This window comes from Nicotiana sylvestris, chromosome 8 (genome assembly GCF_000393655.2).
Source record: "Nicotiana sylvestris chromosome 8, ASM39365v2, whole genome shotgun sequence".
Lineage (NCBI taxonomy): Eukaryota > Viridiplantae > Streptophyta > Magnoliopsida > Solanales > Solanaceae > Nicotiana > Nicotiana sylvestris.
In genome coordinates, this window is record NC_091064.1 from 123,862,304 (window position 1) to 123,874,910 (window position 12,607).

General features: G+C 43.2%; 1 protein-coding gene across 1 annotated transcript; it reads right to left on the bottom strand.

Annotated features, from left to right (window-relative positions):
* Nucleotides 1–320: 320 nt before the first annotated feature.
* On the bottom strand, nt 321–740 carry LOC138875629 (uncharacterized). Its single transcript, XM_070154479.1, has one exon. It carries the CDS (start codon nt 738–740, stop codon nt 321–323), a length of 420 nt encoding a protein of 139 aa, XP_070010580.1.
* Nucleotides 741–12,607: the final 11,867 nt, after the last annotated feature.

The window sequence follows — 12,607 nt, forward strand, 5'->3', positions numbered from 1 at the left end:
TCTACCGGCCCAGTGTGCCTATCGAACCTGGATTTACTCAGGAGTCCCCGGAAACATTGACCTCAATCTGTCCTTCGATCGCCTCAAGGTGTATTATGCCTCTAGGCGTTTCTTTGATCTTCTACATACGGTCGGTATCTTTCCTTGTTTGGTCTCGACTCCCTTTCTGTAAATCTTTGTTCCTTTGTTAAGAGCCTGCTAGGATATACTGAGCCCGAGGGGGCTCTTAATTGGTCGTTTTCGACCCTGATCTTTGATTGATACCTGTTGTGCACATCCGCCCAGGTCACGGCTGGATATTCGATCAAATTTTGCTTTAGCTACTTCACAACTATCGAGCTTCGTTTGTTCAAGCCAAGAGTGAAGGCCTGCACTGCCCAGTCATCGAAGACCGGTGGTAATTCTATTCGCTCCATCTGGAAGCGAGATACAAATTTCCTCAGCATCTCGTTCTCCCTTTGTTTAATCTTGAAGACGTTTGATTTCCTTGTAGCAACCTTGATGTCACTGGGATGTGCCTTTACAAGAGAATCTGCCAAGATGGCAAACGAATCTATCGAGTTCGGGGGTAGGTTGTGATACCACATCATGGCCCCCTTCGACAGTGTTTCTCCAAATTTCTTCAGCAAGACAGATTCAATCTCGTCATCCTTTAAGTCATTCCCTTTTACAACACATGTATAAGGGGTAATATGCTCATTGGGGTCCGTGGTCCCATTATACTTTGGGATATAGGGCATTCTGAATTTCTTCAGGATGGTCTTCGGAGTCGCATTTGATGGGAATGGTTTCTGCACGAACTTCTTTGAATCTATACCCTTCAGAATCGGGGGTGCGCCCGAGATCTGATCGACCCTCGAGTTATAAGTCTTCACCTTTTTTTCGTTAGCCTCTATCTTCTTTTATCCTGATTCAATCCTTTTGGTGAGGTCCTCGAGCGTCTTCATAATAGCGGGGTCTACTGCTGACCCATTGTTACTCGATATCTCTGGTGTCTGCTCGACTCGAGGAGCCGTTTCCGATGCTGCTGTGCTTGGAGATTTTTGTTGACTTTGTAACTGAGATGTAACATCTCAAAAATGACTTGAAGGCTAACTTCTCTTTCCTCCCGAGCTGGTGTCCCCTGTGCTTCATGTTGGTTTTCCCCGTGCAAACTTCTGCTGGTATAAGAGCTCACATTGACATGCACAACATTGCGTGAGCCCACGTCGATGGGGATTTGTGTTGGTGCCATCCTAGGGTTTTGCGGTGGTACACTGGCATCTGCACCGTTCTCTCCATGAATCTCAATACCGTTGTTTTCGTGTGCATTTGCTGAGTTAGAGATTTTTTGACCTGAAATCAAAGATTCTAGGACAAGAAAAAGTATGAAGAATAACTTATGTTTTCGGAAAACTAGCACCAAAACAATCACTATTATTTTTAGCCCCACAGTGGGCGCCAAACTGTTTACCTTGAAAATGGTATTAACAGTTATATTTGATTTTGTGGTTCTAAAAATATTTGATTTATTTCAATACTAGTTGTTAGGCAATAGATGCTAAGTATAAGTAAAGAGAATAAGATATGCAAACTAATGTTGTTGCAAGACTGGGCCTCGAGCTGGATGGAACAGGGGGCCTCGAGGTCTAGTTAAGGGAGTTAGCAATGAACAATTGACAAATAAACAATGATATCACAGGCCTCGAAGATAGCCTTTTGCGGTTAATAATGGGCAATAAATGAAGAATAATAAATGAACAAGTAATCAATCTGTAGAGTAATTGTTGAGTACGTTTAGGCAAGAAAAGTAGAGAATGTTCTATTGTATTGAATATTCATGTTCATTACAAAATAACAAGGGTCCCCTTTATATAGGAGGGAGGAACCCCAACATAGTACATGTCTAATAATGACGAGAAAATGCTATTGGTACAATTGTATAGTGGCTCAGCATGGATTTGTTCTATTCTAGCAGACATGGTCAGCTCTAACCACGTGTCATTGGGAGCTTCTCACCTTTCCATGACGATCATCGATGTGTACTGCTCTGAGATAGACGACAGTGGACCTTCGATTTTTGCCCCAAAGTTGAACTCCCCGATTTTGGCCGTATACAATAATAGAAGTCGACAAACTTCTCGAAGGTATAATTGGTTCTGTATTATTATTTTCTTGTTTGGAATTGAGGATTATTTTTGTTTAGGATCATATATAGTTATAAAAAATTGAATCAGAAGATCAACGTTTCTTTGTTTAGTTATTTTTTCTGATTATTATACTTTTGATTCAATCCAAAAGGCTATTTTTATTCTCAGAAGCCCAAGCGAATTATCCTCAAGGATCATCGACGGGTTCCAAAAGGCCCAGGTTTTAAAATTCAAAGCCCTACCCTCATTCAACTCAAAGTCGGGGGTCTAGACGGCCTAAGATCGTATTAAATTAATCTAGTCTCAAACCGAGGAATGGAAAAGGGCTCCACAAGATATCCTATTAATTGATCAAGGACCGGGAAACACCTACACCCAGGTCCGACATTCACACCGATCGGTAGAATTATACACTCAGATGTTTCACAAACACAAGCAAAAGGAGCGAGGTGCCGCACAGGGTAATTAGGGGAGATGAGTAGAAGTTCGCGGTCCACATATCCTTTAATGCAAAGATAATTTGAGATTTCTCTCTCATTACCTCGGGAAAACAACAAAAAATTAGTACAATCTCGCTCAGTAAGGGAAAGCTCTGGAAAAGGGCCATGGCATAACTAATGAGAACGCTGCCACGTAACCTTAAGGCCACGAGCCTCAAACTTGGGAAATAACAATGGATGAGGATGAAGAGAAGAAAGGGGTATGAGACTGTTGAAGAACACTTGAATGTAGTCTTGGTTCAAGAAGGCTTCCATTTATAGAAAGGGTGGCAGCGTAACCGACGAGCACAATCAATGCGTTTTAGGAACTGGACCAGCGGAGGTATTATCACTTTGGAGAATATAAATCAGCGGTACATTGAATGATTCTAGAAAGGTGAACCGATGGGACGCCTCAGTTATCGGAAAGGCTTATGTCATAAGCATGACATCATCGCGGGAAGTTCGAAGAGATAGATATCAAAGTCATTTCTTATCATTTCACTCTAAGAAACGTGGGGACTATCTGTATACGGTAAAATCGGAGGTCCAATTTTCGGTCATTACGACACTTCATAAGCACATTTTCATAGACTCGAGATTATGGTCGAGATTAACACCCGAAGGGTCATCGATGTTCGACCCCGGGACAGTGTAGATCGAGAATTATGGTGAAAAAGTGGGAAGCTCCCAAGGCATATGACTAAAGCTGACCTAGTCTATTTGGCTAGTTCAAGCCCGTACCGTGGAATTAAATAGCTGTACCAACCATGTATCTTGGTAATAAATGCATTTGTACTATGTTGGGATTCCGCCTCATATATAAAGGGAATCCTTGTCATTTTGTAAGGTCATCTGATACACAATATTGAATATACAACAATATTTTCTCTGCTCTCTAATATATTCTCTTGATTCCATTACTTACATTTATTGGTTATATTCATAGTTTTCTATTTATTGTTCTTCATTTATTGCTCATAATTAATCATGAAGAGCCGCCATCGTAGCTCTCATAACTATTAATCCTCCCTCGATTGCCCTAAGCCGGGCATCCGACTCGACCTTGAGGCCCCGTATACATCAGCTCGAGGCCCCGATTTCTGACCATTCGGTTCGGTTATTATATTATCTATAAGATTTTATCTTATTTTTCAGTATTTCACTTAGCATCTATTTCCTAACAACTAGCATAAAAATAGATCGCATATTTTTAGAACAACAAAATAAAATCTAATTGTAATTACCATTTTCAAGGTAAACAGTTTGGCGCCCACCGCGGGACTAAAAATAATAGTGATTATTTTCTTGCTGGTTTAGTATATAACGCAAGTTACCTTTCACTGTTTTTCTTATCCAAGATCATTGATTTCAGGTCAAAATGTCTAACTCAGTAAATGCACGTGAAAACAACAATCTTGAGAACAACGGGTCGGTAGCCGACCCCGCTATCATAAAGATGCTCAAAGACCTCACAAAGAGGATCGAGTCGGGCGAGAAGAAGATAGAAGCCAACGACAAGAAGGTAGAGACCTACAATTCTAGGGTCGATCAAATTCTGGGCATAACCCCGATTCTGAAAGGTATAGATTCGAAGAAGTTTGTACAAAAGCCGAACTTCCTATAGGAAGCGGCCCCAAAACCCATTCCAAAGAAGTTCAGAATGCCCGACCTTCCGAAGTAAACAGAACCTCAGACCCCAATGAGCACGCACTCCTTACACTTGTGCAGTGAAGGGCAACGACCTAAAGGACGATGAGATCGAGTCCGTCCTACTGAAAAAGTTCGAGGAGATGCTTTCAAAAGGGGCAATGATGTGGTATCACAACCTAGCCCCAAACTCGATAGATTAATTTGCCATGCTGGCAGATTCTTTCATAAAGGCATATGCTGGTGCCATCAAAGTAGCTACAAGGAAATCCGACGTCTTCAAAATCAAGCAAAGAGAGAACGAGATGCTGCGAGAATTCGTATCTCGCTTTCAAATGGAACGAATGGAACTGCCGTCAGTCTCCGACGACTGGTCAGTGTAGGCCTTCACTCAAGGCTTGAACGAGCGAAGCTCGATAGCTTCAAAGCAGCTGAAGCAACACTTAGTCGAATATCCTACTGTAACTTGGTCGAACGTCCACAACCGATACCAATCAAAGATCAGGATCGAAGACGACCAACTAGGAGTCCCCTCGGGCTTAGTATATCCTAGCAGGCTTCCGGCAAAGGAGCCAAAACAAATCAAAGAAAGATACCAACCATATACTGAGGATAGAAGGAATGACCCGAGGTGCAACATACCTAGCAATGACTGAAGGAAGGATCGAGGCCAGAATTCTCGAGGACTTGTTAGTAGGGCTGGTTTCGATAGGCACACAGGGCCAACAGAGGTGCCCCTCTTGTCAGAATATAACTTCAATGTTGACGTTTCAGACATCGTATTCGCCATCGGTAAAATCAGAGACACCAGGTGGCCAAGGCCTGTACAATCAGATTCTTCACAAAGGAACCATAACTTAGTGTGTGAATTTCACAACACACACGGTCATAAGACCGAAGATTGCCGACAAGTCTGGGAGAGGTAGCCCGACTACTCAGCAAAGGTCACCTCTGAGAATTCCTTAGCGACCGGGCCAAAACTCAGTTCTAGGAAAGAGAGGCGACCAAGAAGAATGAAACAAACGAGCCACAACATGTCCTCCACATGATCTTAGGAGGTATCGAAGCTCCACAAGAACCCATGACCAGAAGAACAAAAATATCCATCACCAGAGAAAAGTGAACTCGAGATTACATACCCGAGGACGCTCTCACATTGAGCAATGAGGACATCGAGACCTTGTCTCAGCCTCACAACAACTCACTAGTAATCTCTTTCCTTGTAAATACATTTCAAATTAAACGTGTACTTGTGGATCTAGGTTGTTCGGCATATATTATCAGGTCGAGGATGTAGAGCAGCTCGGACTGCTTGACCAAATCATTCCCGCCTCTCGAGTCCTCAACGGGTTCAACATGGCGAGTGAAACAATGTAAGGGAAAATCACCCTCCTAGTCAACGTGGCCGGTACAACCCAAAATGCCAAATTCCATGTCATCGAAGGAGACATGAGGTACAACGCCTTGTTCGGGAGGACATGGATACACTGCATGAGAGTAGTACCATCCACCCTCCATCAAATGATGAAATTCCCAAAAAAGGATGGGATAAAAACCGTCTACAGGGAACAACATGCGGCAAAAGAGATGTTCGTGGTGCACGATGTGAACCCGACACCAGTACCTCCATCATCGAATGAGCTGAAGGATAAGCAAATAGTAAGATAGTGATAACAAGTTACATTCTCGGCTACGCCCGACTAAACAAAATGAAGGACCGTACCGAGTCCTCATAACAAATGATTGAACCATATTGAGGTCCGAAGCGCCGTCAGCACTAAGATATGATTATCTCTCTTTTTAGTTACATTTTATACTAACTTTAGTGCAGGTATCCGATCGAAATGGCCTAAGCTCTTTCCAACTCGAAGGCCTTAGGTTGCAAAAGCATAAATTGCACTATTTTCCTTCGATCGAGTTTTTATCCCAAGAAGGGTTTTACTGGCAAGGTTTTAACGAGGCAACATTTATATGCTACCTAAGGAAGACTCAACAAGTATTCGAGGTTTCTTTTCAATCAACCTCGAATACTAGGGGGCATCCCCCCGGAAGAACATCTCCTTAGAGAAGCCAAGATGCGCTAAATGGGGTCTCGATAGGAAAATAATGTACCGGGCCAAACGGTCAAAGGAACTGTGTCTGTATAGAATAACTGGGTCCTTAACAACGAAAACGTGTATTATTTTACCAAGTAATCGAAGAACACTTCCCCCCTCCGTCAAAGCATTTCGCGTTTCTAAGGAGTTCGGTATTTTTTTCAAAAACGGCTCTAGAGCCAAAAATCTCCAGAACACTCGGGGACTAGCATCAAAAAATCAAAGCTAAGCCCTCAATGAGGCAACATCAAGTTTACAAAATGGCTCCAGAGCCAAAAAACATCCCGAGCACTCGGGGATTGGCGTAAAAAACTCGAGGACGTATGACCTCCGGGTCAGAAGATTAGAACTCGTAAGCCCTCGATGAGGCAATACCAAGTTTTCAAGGAATGGCTCCCGAGCCAAGAAACTTTCGATGACTCAGGGACTGCCGCCAATCTCCACCCCCATCAACTTATCAAAAACCCGAGGCCATAAGACCCCATATGGGTAGCCTCGGTCTTGTAAGACCTATATAAGGCAATAACAATATATGTAAGACCTCAAGTAAGGCATGAACCATAATTGTACCAAGTAACCAAACCTATAAAACCTCAAGCAAGGCATGAACCATACTTGTACCAAGTAACCAAAACTGTAAGACCTCAAGCAAAGCATGAACCGTACTTGTACCAAGTAACCAAAACTGTAAGACCTCAAAGGCATGCAAAAATTTATAAGACCTTACAAAAAGAATAATCTCGATCTTAAAGTTAAGGCTATATATCGACCTTGTAAGACCCCTAAAAAGGCATACCCTCGATATATACGCCGAAACTACTTCACTCGGGGACTGAAAGGCTCCGGCCAAACACAATGACTATGGTCACAAGGCTGTACCAGCCAAACTAACGCAACTCGGGGATGCCCGACCGTCACTATAAAATCACAGGCCTTCAATAACTTCGAATATACTTCGAAAAGAACCGGTTAAGCAGGTGATCGCAACAAACTCAACCTCACACAATGGTAGGAAGAGCGGGCGCTAAGACTTTTACCCCAATAGTGGTATCGGGGTCAATATCCATAGGGAGCTTGGAATGGAGTTGCGTATTTGTTCAGACTAGGAATGCGTGCTTGCTCCTAATTGTACTTCTAAAAGTTTTTGGGGTTTTTGTTTAATAACTACTATTATCAACTACAAATTTAGGCTATTTTATGCTAAAAGGGTATGTTCTAAGTTGTAATTAATATAGAGGAAGGCACTAGGGTTGTGGCATCACCTAGGTGGTTAACTAATGGGTAGAGACTACTAATAATAGATTGACAGAGTTGGTATCAATGTTATAACCGTTGCACAACTATACCCACTCTCACACCTCTCGGCAGTGAGAGCGATTTTGCCTAATTGACTCTCTCGAGACCAATTGGGTAGGCCAATTAGACCAAGCAACTAGGGTTCAAGTAGGGTGATTACTCTCTCGAGGTTTAACCCGTTAATTGGGACTACCATTTCTCATGGGTCCACCCCAATTCCTTGTTGGGTCAACTTTGGGATCATAGACTCTCTTTCTCAAGAAGAGTCAAGACCCACTAAGCTAGAATCAATGTTTGCAACCATCAATCCTTAGTTAAACCATAAAATTAATCCAAATAACAAACACCCAATATCAATCTACCATTAAGAAGCAACACCCATTAATTACCCATACTAGGGTTGAGCCACAACCCTAGCTAATGGATTTAGCTAGACATAATTAAAGAAGAAACTGAAGAAATAGAATATGAAACAACCATATTAATTAATTGCTAATGTTAAACTACAATAATCTATGATGAAACTAAGCTAAAAATGCACAAGATAGGCCAAAACATAAGTCTCACGAGTGCAGCAGCTATCAGATGTACAAAAAACTCCCCTAAAAATGGTAAAATGTTCTATTTATAGTGGGCTGGAAAAACTGAACAAAAATGCCCTTGCGGGGTTAGTGTGGACCGCACAAAGTTGGCACGCAGCCGCACTGGGTTGCTTGACCTCTGAATCTTGCTCTCTGAAGATGGTGATGCGGACCGCATAAAGATGGAATGCGGCCACATGAAGACTGACGTGGACCGCACAAAGTTCTTGTGCGGCCGCATGAATAGTTTGGCAGCTTCTCTGAACTTCTTGGACGCGGACCGCGTGACCATAGTGTGCGGCCGCATGGAGAGGGATGCGGGCCACATGAAGTGGGACGCGGCCGCGTGGTTTGCTTCTGGAATATGACACTCTCTGATCTTTTTTTGACGCGATCGCATAGCAAGATTGTGCGGCGGCATGAGTGAGACGCGGGCCGCATGAAGTGGGACGCGGCCGCATGAGCTTGACTTGTAGTTTCACAGTCTCTGAACTCCTATGGTGCGGCCGCATGACATGATGGTGCGGTCCGCATGAAGTTCTGAATGTCCTTACTTTAATGATCTTTGACACTTGAGCAGGTTTCACTCCGATTTGAGCAGATCTTTGACGATTTGTCACTTTATAGCTCAAACCTGCAATCAAGCGCAATCTGTAAGCATTTTGGGACTATTTTGTAGCAAATTACACTCAAAGCGCAGGCAAGTATGGGTATAAAACATATTAAAATCCTACTTATCAACTCCCCCAAACTGAAACCTTTGCTTGTCCTCAAGCAAACAAAACAAGAACCACCCCTCAAAGTCAACATCCAAGCAATTTCAGCTTATCCTAAAGTAACCTCAACAAGCATCAATTGGGACTAACAATTTCCCTCAATGCGAATACATCATTAACACATTTAAACTTTGAAAACTTGTGGATCGAGTGTGACACAAGAGCATCAAGATCATGTAGAACCTCACTTTTTAAAGTATTGACACACAAACTGAGGTTGATGGATTTTCACGCATCTCTCTCAAGGAAGAGGCCACAAGTTCGTCTCTAAGTACCATATGCTTACCCTTATGTAAGTATCCACTAATGTAGGTTCCCTTCAACTCAAAATCATGTAGGGCTTTTGTGGAGTCATTGTGAAGGCTTTTGGGTAAGGGTAGGACATATTTTTATTCAAGTAAGTTCAATCTTCCCTTAAGCACTTCTTTTGATTCATTTTGGAAGACTTTATTGACTCATTTGAGTATTCACTTCTTTTTCAAGGGGTTAGAGAGACACATTGTCACCCTTTCTTATGCAATTCAACATATTTCTCTTTTTTCTACTTTTTCCACACCCTTTTTCACTTTTGTTTTCTTTGAATCCCCTTTTTGACCTTATTCAATTAGGTCTTTCTTTTTGTCTTATCTTTTTTTTTCTTACCTTATTACCTTTCTTTTCTTTTTGTTTTTGTACCTTTTACCGCATTGTTTCCTTTCTTGTCTCCCCCCAAACTTAGATAATTGCCATCTACTCAAGGAAAGATTTGGGTGCCAAGAGAGGGTATTATTAAGAACGGGTATAGGCTTGTAGCATTGGTTCTTGAAAGAAGAAGGTTCAAGGCTCAAAAGGGTTAACTAATGATCATTTCATTGGTAGATCATGGAATTGTTAAATATTAGCATTTTGGATCAAGGAGAGCCTACAATCACTTCTCAAGTCAAATTTCACCAAAGATTTCGCCTCAACAAACAATCGGGGCAAGTTCTAGACCATCGGCTCGGGACTTGGACTCACAAATCGAATTTTCACCACACACTCTCAAGGATTGCTAAAGATATCGAGTCGATGGCCCACAACGACCTTAGTTATGATTCAAGTGCACAATGGTACAATACGACCACATGATGACTGTTTGGTCAACACAAGAGTCTCAAGGCCACGACTTTCACCATCCTAAGCAAAACATTATGTCTTTGACCATGGGATCAAAGACAAATGTGTTAGGCCTGAGTGAAGCTTTGCCTAAGGTACCTTTGACTGCAAAACTTGAAAAAAAAAGAAAAAAAATGGACTCAAACTCTTAAGAAGGTTGTCACGCTATCTCTCATTGGGAAGAGCCACCCGGTTCGCACAACACTCTACCCTTGGAAAGAACCGTGGCATTAAGAAAACCAAGGGCTTATTTCAAATGCCAATATAAAACAAAAAGGTTACGAGCCTGCTATGAAACTAAAAACAAAATTTTTAACGAAAATAGAAAAACCGAATGAATATGTACAATAGGGGAGTAGAATATACAACTGGGGGGGGGGGAATGAATATGTACATAAAGTAGAAAAGTATCTAGAATGAAAAGTTATGTACAGGCCAACTATCAACTAGCAACATAAGCTAAGAGTCAAATAAATATGTACAGTCATCTCAAATGTATCAACCATCAAAATACAAAATAGTAGCGCGCACCCCCACGAATAAAAGCTGGCATTGTCCCCAATGCCAACTACCAAAATAAGCATATAAACAGAGAAAGGATATAGAGTAGCTCCTCAAGCCAGATCCGTCATCATGGGCTGATTAGTGGTCCCCTGGTCCTCTGTACTGGCGGGAACCTCAGACTGGTCCCCGGCCTGCTGCTGCTCTACTGCTGGGACAGGGGCCGGGTCATGGACCGGCTGAACATCTGGTGGGGCACTGAAAGCGTCCTCCTAAACCTGTGCTACCTCTATCACAACACTCTCAGTGCTAGGAAGCATCCTCTTCTTCCTTGGGTGCCTAGGCTCCTCCTCCTGTTATGGCTCCGGTATAGCTACTGCTGGTGGAGGTGCTGACTCATCAAAGAACAAGTCTAAAGGCAGCTGGTCTGCCTTTAGCTTGTCAACCTCAGCTTGGAGCTCCTTCACCTCTTCCTTAGATGCACGGGATTTTCTCATCTTCTTGTGTTCTCTAGCAAGCTCCTTTAGAGCTTTGCCCTGTGCATCAACTACCTTTGTCAAGGCAGCCTGAGTAGCCAAAATCTTCTCCTGATTGGCCAGGAGTGTCTTCAATGTCTCCTCAATGGACTGAGGAATCTCAACGGTGGCTGGAACAGACTGGGCCGCAACTGTGGTAGCCAAAGTGGACAACTTGGATGTTGAGACTGACATCCAGTTGTTCAAACTGGCCAATGTCTTTGCTAACTGTTGGGCCGTGAGGGGGTTGGATTTGGATGTGGGAACCACTGGGCCACTTGAAGAACTGGGACCTGCAGAGGAGGATGGGATGTCTGGAACAGTAGTGGCAACAGGAGTAGGTGGCTCAATAGAAGCCTCTACCGCAACTGGCTCCTCAGACTGGCCAGTCGGGGCAGAGGTGGATGCTTTTCCCTTCTTATCCCCCTTCAGGTTGTCCGACCCCTGAATATTAAACCATGAGAATGGGGATACCGTCCGGAATCCAACATCGAAAGGGTATTTTTTCACCTTTGCATCTTCAAAGTACATTGTTAGGGTGTTCGGGTAGGGGTAGTTTCTCTCCGTATCAATGCCAATGGATGTGATCACACTGTACATAACATTCCCACATTGATGGGGAAACTTGCCATGATGGAAGCAATGAGAACCACTCGGGTGATTGGAATGGTCATGGGACGAAGGGTCGAACCTGTTGTTTACAAAAGTTAACCATCCTCTCTCCTCAAAATTGAGGTCCTTTCGCAGTATTTTCTTCCCCGCCTGAATCCACTCCGGAACAGTACCCAGCTGAGCTAAGAACTGTGCCACCCAAGGACGAGCTTCCTCTTTCAACGCTAACTTCTCTCTGTATAGAGAGTCATCCTCGTCATTGAAACCCAAGTACTCGTTCAATGCCTTCCCCGAGAACACTATCTTCTTATCCCGTACTTTTGTTGCAATTGACCCTTCTTTTGTGTGTGCCACATTGCTGTAGAATTCCTTCACCATATGTTCATTTGCATCAACCAGCTCATCTTTAAAGAAATCCCACCCCACTCTAGTAAGAAATTGTTCATGGACTCGGGGAAGGTAGGGTAACAAATCCCGGGTGACTACTCTTCTTTCTGGAATCACCTTCTTCTTGGGCCACACTTCCCGGAATTTTTGAAAGGCCACCTCGCTGACAAATCTGTCCTGCCATACAACTGGGTTTCTAGTTCTTTCAATTCCCCCAATTCTAAGTACCCCACTGTCCGAGACCTCCTCATCACTCTTGTTTTTATCTTCTGCACCCTCCCCGGATTCTGAAGTTGTGGGGGAGGTGGAGTATTTGGCACTGCCTGCTTCTAAGCCCTTAGACGCCTCAGGTTGTATAACAGTTGGAGCTTTAGCTGGGCCTACGAGGGCTTTCCCCGAATCAATTAAGACATCCTGGGAGGGGAGGTACTCACTCCCCGACTGCTCCTCA